Raw genomic sequence first — 22,502 nt, forward strand, 5'->3', positions numbered from 1 at the left:
AGGAAAATACCAGAGTGCAGAATATAGTGTTACAGCATTATAGTAGTTTTACAGAGTACCAGTCCAAGGTCTGCAATGAGGTAGTTTGGAAGATCAGGATCATACCCTAGTTAATGGGAGGACTGTTCAGCAGTTTGATAATTATTTGGATATCCCTAGTGGTAGTCTTGGAGGGATTAAGAAGAAGAACCAAGAGTGTTGGAATACCATGTGTCAGAGTGGGTTGCAGACCATCTTTGAGCAAATAGCACAACTCTTGCTTGGCTCAGTGAGAATCCTTAACCTCTTCTGATGACCAATTGCAGAGCTTCAAATTTTGCCCCTGCTCAGAAAGGCAGGTTTTTAAATAAAGTTCCAGTTAAAATCATCAAAGGTTTTCTACTATCTACATTCAGCAGATGTTAACTCCCAGGTACATCGAAGCTGCTTCTTGTCAGAATCTAGCTCTGTGTTAACAATGGTACTGCTGTGCCACCTCTCAATAAACTTTAATAAACTAGAAGGCCTGCATCTAATAGAGGTGAGGAAACTGAATAATGATTTCCATGATGTAAACAAACAGAGTCTTGACCTGAAACGTCACCTGTCCATATTCTCTAGAATTGCTCCCTGAATTGCTGAGTCCCTCCACTTTGTGTTATTTTCTCTTGACTACTGTTCACATGTCATAACGTTAAAATTATTATCAACATGACAAATAAAAAGAGTACAAGCACTCTGCCACAATGAAAAGTATATAAAGAACACTGACAAATATAGCATCAAGGAAATAAGTAAATATACATCTGACAAAGACAAGGTCAGCAGAGTGGATTTAAATGCATAGATATTTTAGAAAGACAGTACAAGAATCTGAGATTCTGCAATTTCTCCACTGGAAAGCAGCTTTTTGCTTGACTATTAAGTTCAGAATTTCAATAAAGAATTCGCAACTGTGAGGCTAATTTGTAAAACTGATTGATTCTAAATAGGATATCTCTGGAAAGAGAAGGATTTACTTTTGCACAACAAACACAAAATGAGTGATTTCAGTAAGTATCTTCTCTGTTCAAGAAGAAATTCAGGCAACCATACACATTGAGAATTGTTTTTTAATCCTTTTAGTATGGACGCATATGTGTTTTTCTTGCAAAGAGTCAGCACATCCCATTATGTTTTGAGTCAGGCTAAATCTAACTTAAATTTAGTTCTGTTGTAATCATCTATAAATATCCAAGAGATGACTTTCAGAGATTTTTTCCATATTCATGTGCAATAAAGAATAGTCTCCACCACAAAATGCCACTGATATGATATTTTATAGTCAATATACAGAATTAATGGCTTTTTCCATTTTAACATAAATCATATCATGACATATTTACAACAGTATACGTCAGAAAAGAAAAACTGAACAAGATGACCCAATCATTAAATCTTCCGTTACAAAGCTTTATTAGTGACTTGAAGCAGGAAAAGATCAATAAATTGCCACTGACCATTCTTTTCTTGCAAAGTAATAAACTAACCTAAAGGTTCCTGTCCTCCCTCTTTAAGAATTCTCGACTGGCAGAGAATATTATGACGAACAGCAAATGAATTAGAGGCAAATGGTAAACAGAAATGGGAAATAAAATGTCAGATTGGAAGTCTTAAAACCAGTCAATTGTGGAATCAGAAAATTACAGAAATTTATGGCCCTGAAAGGGGAACAATATCCCTGTCAGCCAAAAACAAGCTATTTAGGATAATACCACATGCCACAACCCCAGATCCTACTGCATTTCAGGTTATAATTTTGGCGTTTTATATAAATGAAGATTTATGCCAACACCACCCCTTCTTTCAGTAAGTTCCAGCACCACACATCTCTTCGGATGAAAATATTTTAACCTCCATTTTCCCCTGATTCTTCCACCATTTCCTTAGATTAATGTTTCTAAGTTACGTTCCTTTCTGCCGAGGAAATTCGATCTCCCCTTTTCACTCCCTTATAGTGTCTAATGCCTTATGGAATCTCCCTTAACGCTCTTTATTCCAAAATATACTATTCCAGCCAAGACAACATCTCCTCATCTAGGATTCCTCATTCAGCTAGCATGGTCTGTACTCTTCCAGTCATGGAGCCACTAGAACTCTACTCCACCTATGTGGCCTTATATTTCCATCATTTCTATCATAATTTCCTATTCGTATAATTAATCCCTCAGCCAATAATGGCAAGTATCTCATACGGCTTCATCCAAAACATTGATTTAAACACCACATTAAGGAAAAAACTAAGCCTTGTGTGAAATTTTATGCACACCATCTTTGAGTAAAAATTCTCCCATTACCTATTATCCTTTTCTTTCTGCCATGTGCAATTTAAATGTTTAATATTTATCTTTTGAAAATATGGTTAAACCTGAAACTTTTCAAAATAGCTTCACAGAGATGTTTCACTGACCTGGTATGTATGTCATAAATAGCATATGATGCAGTATAGGAGTAATGAAAGACCTGCAAAAGACAAAAAAAAAGTGTTATACAAAGAAAGGGCCTTTCTGAGGTTATTCTATACAGAACTACACTTTAATGAACATTGTCCTTTTCAATTTTGTTATCCAGTAAAAGAATGAATCAAATGTAGTGATTCTCACATTTTTAAATTAATTCTCAAAGATAATATTGTTGTGAAAATCGCAATTAGCTGAAACATTAGGTTGGTTTTAATTCGGATTGGTTATTACATAATGTCTTGAAATAATTATATTTTAATTGATACTTACCTAATTGGAATTTTAGATATTAATAAGAGAAAATAATAAATCAACTGCTAATAACCTTGTATCAGTTCTAAACACAGGAGAAGATTAACATTGCACCTGCTAGAAATGGGACAATAGCTAGCAGTGATGTGCTGACAATCTAACATGGGGGTATAAACAAAATGCAGACATAAAGAACTGCAAATGCTGGTTTATACCAAAGATAGACACAAAGTGCTGGAGTAACTCAACAGGGTCAGGCAGGAGAAAAAGGATGGAAGTGCCAAAAGTGTATGTTAACACTCATTTTTATGGGACCAGTAGGAGTGATAACCAGTAGCATCTGCCAATCCGTACCAATGTGTCCCTGTCCCAAATCTAACCCAGAACTACCTTCCTGCCAGCCAGGACATCCTCCAGGCCACCTTGCAGCTGGTGAAGCGCAGCAGGTATCTAGTTGGCATCCTCAGCTCACTAAAGAGACAGTAATGAAACCCAATCCCCAACATGGACTTGGCCTCCATCCAGCATGATGGCATGTGTTGCACTGGGCGAGTTGCCTGGCCCCATTGAGTCTATTCCCAGATCTGTCGATGCTGGCACATCACTGATAAATCATTAAATGTATTTAAATCTTACATTTCAAGAAATCATCTCTTCCGCTGAATAATGAGAGTCTCGTGAGTAAAAGGAATGAATATATTACTGCCTTCTCGCAGGCAGTGTAATTAAGCACAAAGAGTTATCTCCAATGGGAACTTTACCCTTTAGGAATTATTTTGAGATCACCGTTCTTATAAATATTTCACTTTCCTAGCATAGTATAAAAATGAATATTACCATTTAAGTGACTGCAGAACCTTATATATGAATAGAAAAATCAGACATTATGCCACCATAAGGCCACCTAAAGTTGCATAGAAATATAATATGGATTCCAACAAGAACACAAATTTCAATAAAAATTTCAATGTAAATGTTCACAAAATGTTCAACATGCTACCTCCTTTAAATGAAAGGAATGAATACAACTGAAACTTCAAAGGAAAAAGTATGTATACTTCACAAAGTAATAGTTTACAGCACAAATGGATGTTTTCTATAGCCTCAAATCTTTGCAAGTTTTGGTTCCCAGCATACAATGCAATAATGGTAATATTATATTAGTCATTCTCATAATCTCACCTTTCTGTGTGTAAATATGACACTTTTTTCTTTGGTTGAAACAATGGTATCCACACCAATATTACAGAAAGGGGGAATCATATCCATGTCAGCCATAAACAAACTATCCAGGATTATACCACATGCTACAACCCTGGATCATTCTAGATTTCAGGTCATAATTTAGGTGCTTTAAAAACATGTTGAGGATTTCTGCCAACACTTCTTTCAATGAGTTCCAGGCCCACACACCTCTTTGGATCAAAATATTTTAACCTCTATTTTCCCATAAAACTTCCACCATAACCTTAAATTTCCTAGTTCTGATAGGTTGTGCAGCAGAAGCTCCCGAAAGGCCAAGGCCAAACCCCAGCAACAGGTCTGGCTCTCCCATCGTGGAACAGGGAACCCACCTGGAGTGGGAAGCTGCCGAGCCCGGCTCCTGATCACCCCCAAGAACCGGAAACTGGAGAGGAGGGTACAGGGAGTCGGTGACGGCAGCAGTTGCTAGAACAAAGGGGCGGTTAAAAGAACCAGGGGTTTTACTTTCCGCAGCCTTATGGTCAGCTGCGGGATGCACCGCCGGGGGCACAAGGGGTGGGCGGGCGAGGAGAGGGATAATCACTCTGCTCTGTCCATCAGGCTGAAGAAGTGTCTCGACCAGAAACGTCTCAACCATTCCTACTCTCCAGAGATGCTGCCTGTCCTGCTGAGTAACTCCAGCATTTTGTGTCTATCTTCGAGGAGAGGGACAATGGTCTGCAGGACAATCCAGATGGAGGTGATGGCTGCAATGGACCTTTATCAGCAGCTGCCAGCGGGGACTTTGAAAAAGGCACCAAAACCTGATGACTTTTGCATATGGACCCAGTGGGCTGTTCTATACATTCTCCACTTAATCGGGATTGCAGTTATATATGGCAATAGTCTTATTAATCTGTATGCAAAAAAAAAAAATTCACTGGACATCTGATAATAAAGAACCATTGACCATTAATGATCTTTCTGCCGCGGAAAGTTGAACTTCCTTCTTCACTCTCTTATGATTTTAAATGATTAATAGATTTTTCCTTGGCTCTCTTTATTCCAAAAATATATAATTCCAATCTAGACAACATCTCCTCATCCAGACAGCATGGCTTGTACTGTATCAGCCGCTTAACCACCAGAACTCTACTCCACCTGTGTAGCTTTACATTCTTTTCATAATTTCTATCATAATTTTCTATTCTTATATTTAACCTGTCAGCCAATAAGGGCAAGTATCTCATATGGTTTCATCCTAAGCATTGATTCAAATGCCACAAGAAGGAAAGAACTGTGCCCTAGTGAAAATCTGCCACATGCAATTTAAATGTTTAATATTTGATTACATCTTTTGAAAATATGGTGAAAATTGAAACCTTGCTATCTGCACCACTATTTCCTGTGCAAAGTATTCTCTCATTAACCATTTATTTTTATTTACAATTTAAAATATGGTTTCGTAACTAGAGAGCAGAGTTACATGTTCCCAAAACATGAAACTTGTGATTTTTTTTCTTTACAAATACCTACTACTTTATTGTGCATTCATAACCATTTCCATTTTCCCTATGCAATCTACAAAAGCATAATTTTAAGAAGTTGATATTCGTTTGTTGCAGTTGAAATAATATTACTTGATTCTTACTCTGACTTTAAAATTCCATCAATACTTCTGTTTAGGTTTAGCCACAATATTATAGATAGGATATTCAGATGAATCATGCTAACATCAAATAGAATCAAATAGTTACCACTGCTCACACAAATTTATTATTCATTCATTAGTCAAGAGTCAAGAGTCTTTTATTGTCATGTGTTCCAGAGAGAACAATGAAATTCTTACTTGCTGCAGCACAACAGAATATGTAAACGTAGTACACTGTAAATACAATACAATACAATTTATTTGTTGTCATTTGAACCCAGAGGTTCAAACGAAATTTGGTTTCTGCAGTCATACAAACAAGAAGAAAAACCAAGACACAACACAATTTACACAAACATCCACCACAGTGAATCTCCTCCTCACTGTGATGGAAGGCAAAGTCTTATCTCTCCCCTGCACTCCTCCCGATGTCAGAGTCAAAGCCCCCGGCGGGCGATGGTAAATAAGTCCCGCAGCCATTAAAGCCGCGCTGGGCGATGCAAGGCCCTGCTCCGGGTTTTGGTGTTGGAGCCCCTGGCGGGCATTAACAAGTCCCTCGGCCATTTAAAGCCACGCCGGGCGATGCAAGGCCCTGCTCCAGGTCATCCTCAACCCCGTAACTCGGGCGGGAGAAGTCGCCGTTGCGGAAGCCCCGAAAAGCGGTCTCCCAGCAGGGACCCGCGGGCTCCTGGTGTCACCGTCCACCGGGCCAGCGGCTGCAACCTCCGAATATCTGGGGTCGGGCCGCAGCAGCGCGGCACCACAGCTCCTCCCGCTCCGAACTCGGCCAGCTCCGTGATGGTGGGTAAGTCCGCAGGCTCCGCGGCTGGAGCCCCAGATCGTTCCGGTTGGAGGCCGCTCCACAGTGCTAGGCCCCAACGACAACGGAGACCCGACAGAGAAAAGGTTGGGTTCTACGTGCAGGGGAAAGATTTTAAAAGTTTCCCCATCCCCCCGCCCCCCCACACACAAACCCAGTTTAAAAAATTAAAAATAAAAATTACATTCAAACGAGACAAAAAACAAAAAAAAAAAAAAAAAGACAGACGGACTGCAGAGGCCGCTGCGATGCGAGTCGCGACTCCCACCCAACAAAATATGATAAACGAGAGAAAAAAAGTTCAGCGTGTATATATACACACACACATACCCACAAGTACACACACATATATACATACACACACACACATATACAGTGCATTCAGAAAATATTCAGATTCTTTCACCTTTTCCACATATTGTTATAGCCTTATTATAAAATGGATTAAATGCTTTTTTTTAATCATCAATTTACACACAATACCCCAGAATGTAGAATCAAAAATAGGTGTTTATAAATGTTTGCAATTTAATTGAAAAGAAATAACTGAAATATCACATTTACACAAGTATTCAGACCCTTTGCTATGACACTCAAAATTCAGTTTAGGTTCATCCTGTTTCCATTGATTATCCGTGCGATGTTTCGACAACTTGATTGGAATCCACCAGTGGTAAATTAATTTGATTAGACATGATTTGGAAAGGCACACACCTGTCTATATAAGGTCCCACAGTTGACAGTGCATGTCAGAGCAAAACCTAAGCCATGAAGATGAAGGAATTGGCCGTAGACCTCTGAGACAGGATTGTGTCGAGACACAGATCTGGGGAAGGGTATAAAACAATTTTTGCAGCATTGCAGGTCCTGAAGAGCACAGTGGCTTGGACACGCTGGAGGCAGGAAAACATGTTCCCGATGTTGGGGGAGTCCAGAACCAGGGGCCACTGTTTAAGAATAAGGAGTAACCCATTTAGAACGGAGACAAGGAAACACTTTTTCTCACAGAGAGTGGTGAGTCTGTGGAATTCTCTGCCTTAGAGGGCGGTGGAGGCAGGTTCTCTGGATGCTTTCAAGAGAGAGCTGGATAGGGCTCCTAAAAATAGCGATGTCAGGAGATATGGGGAGAAGGCAGGAACGGGGTACTGATTGGGGATGATCAGCCATGATCACATTGAATGGCGGTGCTGGCTCGAAGGGCCAAATGGCCTACTCCGGCATCTATTGTCTATTCCTCTCATGATTTTGTACACCTCCATAAGATCACCCATCATCCTCCTGTGCTCCAACAAATAGAGACCCACCTACTCAACCTCTCCCTGTAGCTCACAACCTCTAGTCCTGGCAACATCCTCATAAATCTTCTCTGAATCCTTTCAAGCTTAACAATATCTTTCCTATAACATGGTGCCCAGAACTGAACACAATATTCTAAATGCGGTCTCAGCAACACCTTATGTAGCTGCAACATGACCTAGCAACTTCTATACTCTGATTGATGAAGGCCAAAAGTCTTTTTGACCACCTTATCTACCTGTGACTCGAATTTCAAGGAACCATGTACTTGCACTCCTAGATCCCTCTGCTCTACAACATTCCCCAGAGGCTGACCATTCACTGTGTCGGTCCTGCACTTTATATAACTCATGTGTCAATAAATTATGTATTTATATTCAGAGGTCTCTCTCTGTTCTTCTATATTCATCAGAACCCTTTTAGCAAGTGCATGAAGATTAGTCCAAGCCTACAGCAGTGTTTAAAAACTATTTATATCATACAGCTGTAAAACAAGCTGCATCAATTAGATCAATAAAGAGGGCATAGAAGAGCAGCTCTGCATTGCCAGAGAAGTGGGAATGATTGAGTAAGTAATTGTGGTAACCCCATGAGTGGAGGTTATAATCTATGGGTTACTTTACCAGTTTCTAATATCAATTGTCAGATGGCTAGCAATTTGGAGGAAAAAGTAACCATAATTAGTTGATCAAACAGATTGGAGAGTGTTAATCTCCAAAAACCTCTGTAGGAATTTTAATGAGTTATCTGAAATTACATCCAAGATTAAATTTACTCTGCCACTATTTCCCAAGATAATAGAAATTTAGTGAGCACAGTTATTTATCTATTATTCGTGTAAATATATATCATTGTTCGAGCAACAATTTGCATATAACTGAATATAGAGATTGAAATGTGAGACGTGTGGAGCAGGACTATAAATGAGTCTATTTTAGTCTTCAAGAATGGTCTATAACATAAAAATCATTACATTGTTTCTCCGTATAGATGCAGCTTAACCAGATGAGTGTTTCCAGCATTTTAGTATATATTTTGTAGCAGCTATAGTATTTTGCTATTTATTCAAAATCCTAACTAGTATGAAAACATATTCAAGAAATACAAATCAGGAGCAGGAGTCAGCCTATCAGTCGAGATGCAGGTGCTTTGTGATAAAAGCATTGAAGATTTTTCCTAAGGTGGATTTCATTCTGAAATGTAGCAAACTGATCGTGATTGACTCCAGGTGGCTATTTTATTTGAAGAGTTAAAACGTAATGGCAAGTATTAAAAAATGGCACATATAAAAGAAAGCTAATAAACCAATGAAGAAACCATCATTGTTGGTATAATTTTCAGTAGCACTCATCCTCTGTTTGTCCTCTGGTTTAGTTGTGAACAGGTGTGTTGTTGTCTTGTGGATTGTTGAAAGAAATTACCTGTTAAATTGAATATAATTACTAACAGTCGAGAAGTTTTTATAAAGCGTAAATTGCTACATTATTATATGCATACCATTCAGTTTCTGGAAAGTTAATTTGCCACCAGTGTCGTGGAATCATACGGAGAAAGATCATGGGCGACGTTTCTGGTTGGGACCCTTCTTCAAACTTCAACCGCTAGAGCTGCTGACTCACAGCGCCAGACACCCGGGTTCAATCCTGACCTTGGGTGCCTTCTGCGTGGAGTTTGCCCATTCTCCCTCTGACCATGTAGGTTTCCTCCTGTTCGAACAAGTGTCCCAACCCGAAACGTCACCCATCCTTTAACTCTGGAGAAGCTGCCTGACCATCTGAGTTACTGCAGCATTCTGTGTCTATCTTTGGTATATCTTTGGTATATACCAGCATCTGCAGTTGCTTCCTGCACACTCGTAGAATCATATAATGGTTGCAACACTGAATTAAGCCATTCAACAAGTGGAGTCTACGAAGATTGTAAGGAAGGCAAATGTAAGTGGGAACATAGTGGTCTAATTCTTTTCAGAGTCTGAGCTAGATGACCATGCATGCGGCCGCAACTCTGCAGCGCACGGTCAGATGGGAACAGATTGCAAAATACATGTTTCACAAAAAATATGGGGGGGATCGTCCCCCACCTCTGAAAACATGGAAGGGACCCATCGCCCCCCACCGGATTTCCGCCCCTGAAGACAGTAGCTGAAAAGTCTTAAATATACAAAGACTTTGCTTCCATATCCTGCTCATGAAAAAGTTTTAGACATACTATCTTGTCCCTTATCCCTCTCTCCTAACTGGAAAAGTCCTTAGTTATTAAAAAGTGATTATTTCTTCCTGATTCCCACGTGTATTCTCTCCACATCCATCCTGTTAAGACCCAACAACCTTTTATGAATCAATCAAGTCATTTCCTGCTTTTCTAAAACTCAGCAGATACAAGGCCCGCAAGTTTAACACAGGATGAAGCAGCAAATATTTTCATTCCTTCTCTTTGTGATTTCATCCTTCTCAAATACTAAGTGAGGATTGGTTATTGGTGTCACTCAAACTTCATAGGTTTCCCATCTTATTTGCTAACAAAATTAAGTATATATTTTTACAGTTGTATATTATAAATAAAGTGACCTAATTTTGACAAAGAAATGAAGGAAACCAAAGCAGAACATGTATTTTATCTGATTCACTATGATAACTTGATCAAATTTAATTTTTTGGGGTTCAAATGCAAGTGCCATTAATACCGGATCAGTAAAGTAAAGGCCGAATATGGAAATATTAAAGATCCAACAAGTTTAGGTAAGCTGAAAGTGGATTTGTGTCGCCTCTTGAATTTGAACAATGTTGATTGATGCAACAGTTAATTAAGCAACTCCTACGTTCAATCTTAATTTGGAATCACGGCAGATTAAGAGTGTCAAAGGAATCATATAACTGCTGCCACAGAGTAAACACGGCAAGTTCATTAAGATAAGAAAACAATTCTGATCTATGGAGACATATATCAGAGAGCTTTAATTGGAGAGCACAATAGTTTAACTAAAACTCCATTACAGCTAACAAATGGAATGAATATAAATCAGTCTGATCCACATTTATTTGCTCCATTGTGCTTTAACACTTGATTTACACAGGGGAAGCAGCATCTACTAACCAGTGTATTGATACAGCTATCATTGCCTTATGCCTAGCAATACATCATGCATATAAAGCATAGACAATATTTTTAAATCTGCATTTTGTTCTCATATGTATTATGCGATTCCATGAACATCATTTAATATAATTGTGTTGGAAAACAACATCTACATTAGAATGTCGTTAGGTTGCAAGGTGAATTTTATTTGATCTGAACAAAGAACTGGCATTAACAATTTCTTCAGAATGGATTATTAATGTCTTTATCTTTTGCTTTTCACAAATGATAATAGCTCAAGCATTGCTGGTAATAACATACTGTTGATTAGGAATTAATGGAATTTATATGCAGTTAGGTTGGTTTGAAATGAAGAGTCTGGTGTGTCAGTTTGTACCATTATCTAGCAGGACCTGTATGGATACAATGTATTACTATTTCACAAAAGCTTCCAAAGCTGATTTTACATTGAAACACCAGTTTAGACGATTTCCCATGCAGCATTCATGTTTCCAGTATTAAACAGCTTCATAGATCTCCAAGATGACAGTCAGACAGGAAGCTCAGAATAACTATGAGCTTGTAGTACATGACATTCATGCAGAACAGACACAGGGCCTGGTGCCCAACTTGCCCATACCGATCTACACTAGTCCCATCTGCCATGTTTGGCCCATAACGCTTTAAACCAGGGATGGAGAACCTTTTCATGATGGAATTCCGCATTAAGTTAGCTGTAATCTAATAGGGCTGCATCCACGAAACTTCAATTAGATATACTTCAAAATGTACATTATTTTGTAAAAATCTAACTACTATGTACTAACTTCAAGAAAATGAAAACATTTTGTTAATTCTAAAGTTAATTAACCTTTTAATGACTGTTGTGACTGCTTTTTGTGGGAAAGCATTTGAATATTTGGTTGCAATATGGAGGTATGCAGTTTCAGTTGATCTTCTAGATGGGTATCCGTCATTTGTGACCTTAAGGGCTTCTTGATTTGGGTTAGGTATATCGATTCTCAGCAATGTGGTTGAAAAGCAAGAAAGCATTTTTCATACATGTTGCTGAAGACGTGGGTATTCTACTGCAATTTTCCATAATTCAATCTGATCTTTCTTAGCGTTAATTAAGGACTTTAAAATGTAATCTTCTGAGAGCTCAATCAATTCCATCTGTAGTTCTTTAGGAGCCTTGGAGACATCAACTAGGTGAGGTTGAAATGCTAATTTGAGTGTGATGTCATGATTCTCAAAGTCAGTGAACTTTTCATCGTATCTTTTATTAATAAGTCTAACAGCTTAAAAGTATAACAGCCGCGTATTCTTCAAGGGATTCGCATGAAGCCTCCTGCTCATCAATGACCTTCGCTAACTGGGGAAATTTGTTCATCCGAAATTTCATTTTGAAGAAGAAGAGTTTTGAAAAAAGATTGTTTTTTTTTTAAATGCTTGCATTTTTTGCCACATAACATATATAGGCTTAGTTTTACCTTGCAAATAAACATTCAAGTCTTTTTGCTTTTACATGATATCACACAGAAATGCAGTATTTCTATAGAAATCTTCTTTCAATAATTCACATTGCTGATTCTGTTCTTCATGAAATTTATCTATCTGTTCTCGCAAAGGAAAACATTTTGCTAAAACCTGTCCCTGCGATAGCCAACGTACTTTACAATGATATGGCAAATCCACACTGAATGCTTCATCGTCCAACTTTAGCATATTACGAAATTGACGATGCTGTGTTGCATTTGCACAAATATATTTAACAATACTCATAACTTGTTGCAAAGTGTCACTTAAAATAGTAGATTTAGCACAGAGATTTTGTTGATGTAAGATACAATGAAAAGAAATGAGAGCATCTGGATCTCATAATACCTTTTTTATTTGTGCAATAAACCCTTCACATTTTCCTGTCATGGAAGGTGCACCATCTGTACATACACTCACTAAATTAACCAAATCCAGTCCAACTTCACGACATTTATCTTGAAAGTTGTTGAAGAAATCTATTCCTCGTGTTCAATAGGCAATAGACAATAGGTGCAGGAGAAGGCCATTCGGCCCTCCAACCAACACCGCCATTCAAGGCTGATCATCCCCAATCAGGACCCTGTTCCTGCCTCCTCCCCATATCCCCTGACTATTTTTAAGAGCCCTATCTAGCTCTCTCTTGAAAGCATCCAGAGAACCTGCCTCCACCGCCCTCTGAGGCAGAGAATTCCACAGACTCGCCACTCTTTGTGAGAAAAAGTGGTTCCTCGACTCTGTTCTAAATGGCTTACTCCTAATTCTTAAACTGTGGCCCCTGGTTCTAGATTCCCCCAACATCGTGAACATGTTTCCTGCCTCTAGCGTGTCCAAACCCTTAACAATCTTGTACATTTCAATGAGAATCCCTCTCATCCTTCTAAACTCTAGAGTGTACAAGCCCAGCTGCCCCATTCTCTCAGCATACGACAGTCCTGCCATCCCGGGAATTAACCTTGTAAATCTACGCTGCACTCCCTCAATAGCAAGAATGTCCTTCCTCAAATTAGTGGACCAAAACTGCACACCATACTCCAGGTGTGGTCTCACTAGGGCTCTGTACAACTGCAGAAGGACCTCTTTGCTCCTATATTCGATTCCTACCCGTATTCTACCCGTAAGAGTGCCCAAAGTGAGTACCTCTTTGTAGCAAAGAAAATCTGTTATGGATGGAATGAAGCTTAAAACCTGCGCCGAGTCAGTAGTATCAGTTGATTCATCCAAAGCGATTGAATAATATATATTTCCTTGTGGAGTATTGCGTGAAGTTGTTCTATTACTACGTTGAGGGCTAATTCATTCTAATCATGCATTGGCAAATCTGTTCAGCTCTTCTGCAAAACCCTCATATATATTAACAAAAGGAAGAACATCTGGCCCTCATCTTATCCTCAACTTCCATCCAGTTGGAAGACAGTTAACCAAAGTAAAGAAACATTTTCCCAGGCAGTATAAACAATTTGAACAAGGCTTCACACTTTAACCAATCACAAGATAATAGCAAAAACACTCTGCAACATAATTAACAATACTCAACACCCCATCCTATGACCAATCCTAATCATGCATTTGCATACCTGCTCAGCTCTTCTGCAAAATCTCATACATATTAACAAAAGAAAGGACATCTGGACCTCATCTTATCCTCAACTTCCATCTCCTTGGAGCTGGGTCCAGACTCCTTGGAGCTGTTACTCAGCTTGCAGCTTTCACAGAAAGAGCCCAAGCAGGATTTGCAAATACAGAGATTCTCCATTTTGTGACATCTTTTATTTGGCCAATTACAAAATTTGGATTCATTCAAAAGGCCGCACTTAATGGCCTAGAAGGCCGCACAGGGAGGGCGAAATGCAACTAGTAGAAAAGACGCATTCCACCGAGGTAAGTGACTTAAATAACAGTTTCCCCCAATTCCCGCCTCCACCCCCCTACACTAAAACACATTAAAAAAAGTGGAAAGGAGGAACAGATGCTGGCGAGGCTGCCGGGTCTCGGCGCCACCTGTCATACCATATCTATGGGGCACAGTGGCTGCAGTATAAATAATTGGCAAAACGTGCTACAGTTACTTGCCTAGACTGTCAGGAAAGACATCATACATGTGGGAACCTTCGTGATTTGGAACTATTTTGCTGTTTCTCCATTATCCAATAGTCCAAATTCTAAAAATCTACATCCAAAAACATTGTTTAAGGTGTAGTTTAGAGATACAGGCCTTCGGCCCATCGAGTCCACGCCGACCATTGATCACCCGTAAACTAGTTCTATGTTATCCCACTTTTCGTCGTACACACGAGGGGGAATTTACAGATGGCAATTAACCTACAAACCTGCATATCTTTGGAATGTGGAAGGAAACCATAGCATCAAAAAAAAAACCCTTATTTGGAATACCTTCGCCAGTTGTTTTAAGATAACAGCACTCAAATACTATCTTCTCAAGGGCAGTAAGGGAATGGCAATAAATGTTGACCAATGACATCTACGTTCTATATTGACCCTTTTTCTATTTCTAAATCTCATATTGCTCATGTTATCTTTCAAGGCTTATATTCATCATATGTAAAAATGTAAAGTTTGTGTGTAGAGAAATATTATTCAAATTATCGTCACCCATTTAAAGTGTTTAATAATTCCTTACTGACCAGCATTTTCATTTTTTTCATACTGAGTTTGAAATATTTATAATTTTTGAAGCTTTATAGGTAGAAACCCACTTTTTTCTTGAATAATCGGAATGAGATGAGTACAGGGCACGTTTTGTGGATTTTCATCACCCCAAGGATATTTGCAACATCATAAGTTAATGAACCATCATTCGTAAATAGTTCAATTAAAATACATTTCAAATTACTGCACAAAAGCAAATGCCATAAAACCGAACTAAAAAATGCACTCTGCTGAAAATCTAAAATAAAAACTTCCTGTTGAAAATATTCCGCAGGTCATTTTTCTTTCCCCACATGTTTAATCTAACCTATTAAGTATTTCCAAAAATATATGTTTCTGTTTGAAAATCACAGAATTTTTTAAAAGGTCAGAAACAACATGGAGGAGAGATTCATCCAGGAAAATGAAATGTAGACGCTCAGGACTTACAGTATAGTCAATAAACTGGCCATCAGAGAGGGAATGATGCTTGGAGAAGCTTACTTATATATGGAGAGATGTGACTTGACACCTGGATGAGTTGCTCCTGCTGTTATTAAATGTAGAATGTAGGAATGTAGTTGTTCAAATTCCTTGAGTGTTTTATTTCTAAAATCACACATACCCCAAGCAATCTTTGAGCATTCATTTTCTGCAATGTCTGTCAATGGTAATTATTTACAGAAAATGCCTTTGCCCCTCCAAAAAGGTCTGCTAGATATTGAAATAAGTAATTACACAGAAGGTATAGCTCAACATCGACCTATAATTTAACCTGTGGTAATGTCTAGTTCTTTTACTTACCTCGACACAGGAAAATATCAATGAAAGCCTGACATTGAATAGAGGTCATGAAGTGATAAGAATTTTTTAATGTGCTCATGTATGAGTTTTCTTAGCTTCAGAATGCTGTAAAAAGAACACATCACCTGGCCAGGCCCTTTGAGAATTAATGCTCGTGCAAAATGCGGTTGATTGACGTACATGTTGAAGATCCTGTTCAGGCTGCCTTAGAATATCTTGTTTAAGTGTTTAGTGTTTATGAGTGGTGTAGACAGTGAATGTGAAGCATTTTACAGAGGTTCCCCTTATCATATGCTGTAACCTTCTCAGAGGTACCACAGAACCCTTGGGGAAATCACATGAACAATGTTTATGGCATTTTTCCAGGGTTTCTACTACTCCTCTGTTGAAGGTACCACAGATTATTAAGCGGGAGAACCCCTACAGAAATTCTCCTTTGTAGGTCCGCAGGCTATTAAATTATGAGAGCGACATGACAAGCCAGGACAACTGTAATTTTTCAGTGGGAGGCATTGAACCATATATGATTCACTTGCTTAACCCAAAGGTCCAAAGGGCAAATGTAATGTTCCAATTGCTGGCTGAGCTAAGGTTAGCTAATCAGTATACACTTGAGATGGAACCCAGAACTCCTCAGGGGTTGGACAGTTCAGTTTCATGTTGCGAATACATTCATCAGCTGAGCTACATTTGGCATTATTTCCTCAAGACTGTGAAATGGAGAGAAAAATGTTTTCCAGATTTTGTGACTGTTAGAGTGGAAGTGATTTTGCAAGTTACGCCCATGAGGGAGAATGCAATCTTCATAGGAGGACTTTCATTTTTCTAGGTTAGGCTGACCTTTCAAGGGAAAAAAAAGCAATTACATTTCTGCACTATTTGAGTCCAAACATTTTTCTTCTAATGTCATTCAAAGCCACAATCTTGCAAAGGAATTCAAAAACAGCCACTTTGCAGAAGCCTATCTACAGCGAAACAGACAACTGCTTCGTGATGATAATCTTTGCGAAGCTTGTGAGTCTCATCAATTCAACCTAGGAAATCACGAGGCACAACTTACTGTGGATTTTCAGCATGACATATAGATGCGCTTTATGAATAGATGTAACATCTCCAGTATATATGCTTCAAAATATATCTACCGAAGCATCAACTTTAAAATAAAACTGTGATTTGTAATTGAAAATAACTTTGAAAAGCAGAAACCGGAAGACTGATGCATGCAATCACCCTTTGTAGCTTGAGGCTCGTCAAATATTTCACTTGAGGGCCAGCTCCCATGACAGGTTAGACAGAGAACTACTAATAACATACTGATACCTCATTTTATGACTGGTGGTACAATGGGTTAGATAATGTCCTTTCACCTCTGGGACCTAGATTTGAATTCAGTCCAGACAGATCAGATAAAAAGCGTTTCCTTTACTGAAGGATTATATGCAGCTTCCAGCTGACACACACCCAGGATACAAAACTGTCCATTCTTTGAGACTAATTGGACAGATCGACTTAGGGAGACCCCCTGATTTGTCTGCTAAAATAAAGAGAGTTGTCACCATGGAAGTAAGGGATTGGAACATAAAAGATACACTGGACAATCAAGATTAAATCGTTGAATTTTTGAAAATAAAACGACGGAGCTGGTGAAGCTGCGGAAATGAACAGACCAAAAATAAATTCACTTTAAAGGCCAATCAGAATTGCCAGGCTTTGTTATTATTTGGGTACTAATGAGGGTTTGGAGCATTTAGGTTACAGCACCCTACTGGGAAAGAAAAGTCAGAATGATTCCTTTTCTTTCCCCCTGAATTTCTGAAATAAAAATGTTTATTAAACTATACAAAATTCCAAACAGAAAATACTGAAGGAAAACAGATGCTAGAGGTTCATGAAGAGTTTTATTTTACCTGAGTGTATTCCCATCTATCTATTCTAATATAAATAAATATTGTGTGCGTGCATGTGTGTGTGTGTGCGCGTGCGTGCATGTGTGTGTTGAGATTTTTACATATTCCGGTAGAGATTTACCTCGTGATCTCAAAAACCCCCTCATCTGAAAATTTGATTCATTATTTCCCAAGATTTTTTACTAAAATTGTTCACCAATCTGACATCCTTTTAAAATCTAACGCGCTGGATGACGTCACAATGCCTTTGCTCCTCGCGGCAAGCTGCGCAGAATTTTCAACTCGCTGCCTGCTGGGCACTGTTTTTCCCCCCCCCCCCCCCCCCCGGTTCTTCAAAAGAGGCAGAAAGAATGAGCAAGTGGGCTCTGTTCTGCAGATCCCGACGGCTTCCGAAGGCGCTTCCGAGACTTTCCGAGCGCTTCCGAGGTTGACGCACGGTAGCCTCGGCTTGGATTTCCTGAGAGCTGCCGAGAAATTTTTACTAGAGTTGGGCCCTGTACCAGAGCTCTCTCCTCTCTCTCTCTCTCTCTCTCCAGGCGCTCTCCGCTTTTTGCAGCACCCTCGCTCACCCAGCTCCGCTCCTCCTCTCCCCCCCTCACCTCTTCCCCTCCACCTCTCCCCTTCCCCTCCCCTCTCCCCCCTCCATCTCTGTCCCTCACTCCCCCTCCCTCCCTCCCACCCCCCCCCCCTCCTCCCCCCTCTCCTCCCTCCCCCTCTCTCCTCTCTCCCCTCCTCCTCTCTCCCCCCTCTCTCCTCGCTAATCTCTCTCCCCCCTCTATTCCCTCCCCCCCTCCCCCCCTCCCCTCTACCCCCCCCAACTCTCCCCCTCCTCTACCCCTTCACCCTCCCCCTCCTCCCCTCATCAACCCCCCTCCTCTCTCCCCCCCTCCGCTCTCTCCACCTCTTCTCTCTCCCCCTCCTCTCTCCTCTCCTCCCTCTCTCCCCCCTCTCCCCCTCCCCCCCCCCCCCCCCCCCCCCCCCCCCCCCCCCCCCCCCCCCCCCCCCCCCCCCCCCCCCCCCCTCCCCCCCCCCCCCCCTCCCCCTCCCCCTACCCCCCTCTCCCCCCCCTCCTCCAGCCCCCCCTCCCCTACCCCTTCCCCTCCCTTTTCCCCCCTCTCCCCCCGCTCCTTTGCCCCCACTCCTCTGCCCCCACTCCTCTCTACCCCTCTCCCTCTCACCATCTTCCTCTCTCCCCCACCTCCTCTCTCCCCTATGCTCTCTCTCTCTCCCCCTCCCTCCACTTTCTCCCACCTCCCTGCCCCCCCCCCCTCTTTCCACCCTCTCTCCCCCCCTCTCTCCCCCTCCCCCTCTACTTTCTCCCCCTGCCCCCTCCCTCGACCACATAATTGTCTCTCCATTAAATATGTAGTTCTTGTTTTGTGTAGCCATGGGCAAAGCAATTATAAATTTGAAACTCTGCCCAGCAGCGACAAGCTGTTATTATTACAATGATTTTACAAAGTGAATGGCTCATCAATGTGCCGAATTGTCAAATAACAAAGCTGAATGATTTGACATAGAACCCAGGCATCAGGTCTTCCAGTAGAAACAAGGAACTGCAGATGCTGGTTTACACAAAATGACTCAAAAGTGCTGGAGTAACTCAGCAGGTCAGGTAGCATCTCTGGAGAATATGGAAAGATGATGTTTCGGACCATTAGAAGAAGGGCCCCGACTCGAAACATCACCTATCCATGTTCTCATGAGATGCTGCTAGACCTGCTGAGTGACTTCAGCACTTTTTGTCCTATCAGGTCTTCCAATACAATTTATTTTTATTGACTATTTATTATTTGTGTTGACTTTTGTATCATTTGGGCAGAGAAAGTGGAAAGGTTGATAACATCTTACAATAACATATTATTCATTAACCCACGGATCTCAAATTAAACCATGTTTATTCTATTACCCATGGGGGACCATAAGAGGAGCATAGAGTCCCACTTGTCCAGCAATAATACATGGGAGGTATGGCGGGGCATACAAGACATTACCAACTACAGAGGCTGTGCCACAAAGTCAGAAGACCTGAGTGTGCCGCTGGCAGAAAAGCTAAATTGCTTCTTCTCCCGCTTTGAAACATCACAACAGCAGCACTCACCTGCTACAGCCCTGTTCCCACCCTCACCTGGCTCCTGTACTACTCCACTCACTGTCAGGGAGCACAATGTCAGACGGGTGCTCCTGGCAGTGAACCCCAAGAAGGCTACCGGCCCAGATGGTGTACCTGGTAAGGTGCTCAAAGCGTGCGCCCACCAGCTCACTGCAATCTTCACCAGAATTTTCAACCTCTCCCTGGACCAGGCAGTTATTCCATCCTGCCTAAAATCAGCCACAATCGTCCCAGTGCCGAAGAAGTCTCCCATCACCAGCCTTAATGACTACCGCCCTGTGGCCCTCACTCCGGTAATCACAAAGTGCTTCGAGAGATTGGTCCTCCAGCACATCAAGGACTATCTACTACCAGACTTCGACCCCCACCAATTCGCCTATCGCCAAAACAGATCCACAGAAGACGCCATTACTGTAGCTCTCCACTTTGTGCTGAGCCATCTGGAGCAGGGGCAGAGCTATGTCCGGATGCTCTTTGTGGATTATAGCTCAGCTTTTAATACAATCATTCCGGACATTCTCATTGGTAAACTGGTCACTCTCGGCCTCCCCACTCTCACATGTGCCTGGATAAAAGATTTCCTCACCAACCGGCCCCAGATTGTGAGACTCGGCCCCCACCTCTCCTCCACTCGCAGGTTGAGTACCGGCTCCCCACAGGGCTGTGTGCTAAGCCCCCTCTTATACTGTCTCTACACCTATGACTATAGTCCGGCCCACACCAACAACCGCATCGTCAAATTTGCTGACGACACTACTGTAGTCGGACTTACTTCAAAGGGAGACGAGGCAGCCTACAGAGAGGAAGTCCTGAAGTTGACAACCTGGTGCTCAGAAAACAATCTGGCTCTGAACACCAGGAAACCAAAAGAGCTCATTGTCGACTTCAGGAGACACAGCACCGACTTAGTCCCCCTACACATCAACGGAGAGTGTGTGGAGAGGGTCAACACCTTCCGGTTTCTCGGCGTCCATATCGCTGCTGATATCTCCTGGACAGACAACACGACAGCGGTCATCAAGAAGGCTCAGCAGCGGCTGCACTTCCTGAGGGTCCTCAGGAAGCACAACCTGGACTCTAACCTGCTGCTGACCTTCTACCGCTCGTCCATCGAGAGCCTGCTGACATACTGCATTACAGCATGGTATGGCAGCTGCACCATGGCAGACAGGGAGAGGCTTCAGAGGGTAACTAGGACAGCGCAGAAGATCATTGGTTGCCCTCTCCCCTCCTTGATGGATATCTACACCTCCCGCTGCCTTAGCAGGGCAAAGAAGATCATCAAAGACAGCTCCCATCCTGCGTTTGGACTGTTCGACCTGCTGCCCTCTGGAAGGCGCTATAGGTGCATTAAATCCAGGACAAATAGACTCAGAAATAGTTGTTTTCCGAAAACTATAACTACTCTGAATTCAAATTCACACATGCACTGACTTCACAGCCCAACACCCGGACTTCCATCTGTATATATGTATATATGTATGTAGCGCCGCAGAATTGTGCACCTATCGCCCCCCCCCCCCCTTCTCCCTTCTGTTTTTGTTTTTCTGTTTCTTGTTTTTTGTGCTAAATTGTATGTATTCACTGAGTACGAGCAGCTTTCAGTTTCACTGTACATGTATAGTGACAATAAATGGCATATCAATATCAATTACAACTACTTGTCACAGTGGCAGCGAAGAAAGTATGTGTTCAGGACAGAGAAAACCTACTGGATTACATATTCTAAACAAATGCTCAATATATTAATAATATTTGATATGTTTTCAGATACAAAATAAGATGTTTTATTCCAGGTTATTTGTGTTAGGTTTATCCACAATGGTTATCGCACAAGTTAGAAATCTCACTGCTTAAACAAACAAAAAAAAAATCACATATCGAATTTTAAAAGCATAATTTAAAGGTTTGAAAATGTGCAAATCATATATGAGAAGAATGACATACAAGACATTTATAACATCTTATTGCATTCACCTCACTATCAAAATCTATGGAAACACATCCTTAAATTGATTAGCATTGCTCTTTAAAGCATTCTACTGTGAACCTTGATATATTAATAGCGACTCAAGAAAATGAGGCTAAATCTCTCCTTTCCCTTTATTGTTTTTAAGAAAAATATTAAATGTCTCTTCATTTGGCAGGGGTTGTCAGTTTCAGAATGTAATAGATAATGTACTTAAGCGACTGACCTTTCCTTTCCTCCTTGCCCCAGGCTTTTGTCAATCATTGAGCCATAAACAAGGGCCATGTGGGAGCAGCCAAACTAAACATGCATTCTTGTATTGAAAATTATTGCCTTTGAGAAGACTTCAATGAATTTGCATGTTATAACTGTAAACATTGCTAAAGGGGGAGTTAATGCTCAGAAATTCTAGGAGACCCTGAAGAATACCCTGGTTTGATATTAATGAACTGAAGCAGCAAGCATTTTGGTCATGGGCGCAAGGGACAACAGATGACTGAAGCGTTGCACACTTATGTGCATGTAAATGCGTTGCCTGGTACTGATCTGCCACAGATGGACGTGAAAGTTTGGCCATAAGCTCAGGGGGGTCATTGGTTTAGTTTAGAGATACAGTGTAGAAACAGGTTGTACAGCCCACTGAGTTCACACTGACCTGAGATCCCCACACATTAACACTATCCTACATGCACTAGCGACAATTTACAATTTTACCAAGCCAATTAATCTACAAACCTGAATGTCTTTGGAGTTTGGGAGGAAACC

The 22,502-nt window shown here is 41.0% G+C and overlaps 1 protein-coding gene across 1 annotated transcript in view; it reads right to left on the minus strand.

Moving 5' to 3' along the window:
* LOC129699148 (inactive dipeptidyl peptidase 10-like) overlaps positions 1-22,502 on the minus strand; it is a 657,345-nt gene that overhangs the window by 155,589 nt on the left and 479,254 nt on the right. Inside the window, exon 6 of the mRNA XM_055638816.1 lies at positions 2,429-2,481. Coding sequence (XP_055494791.1) covers positions 2,429-2,481 — 53 coding nt within the window. The remainder of the gene's footprint in view (positions 1-2,428; positions 2,482-22,502) is intronic.

Source organism: Leucoraja erinacea, chromosome 7 (genome assembly GCF_028641065.1).
Source record: "Leucoraja erinacea ecotype New England chromosome 7, Leri_hhj_1, whole genome shotgun sequence".
Classification (NCBI taxonomy): domain Eukaryota; kingdom Metazoa; phylum Chordata; class Chondrichthyes; order Rajiformes; family Rajidae; genus Leucoraja; species Leucoraja erinaceus.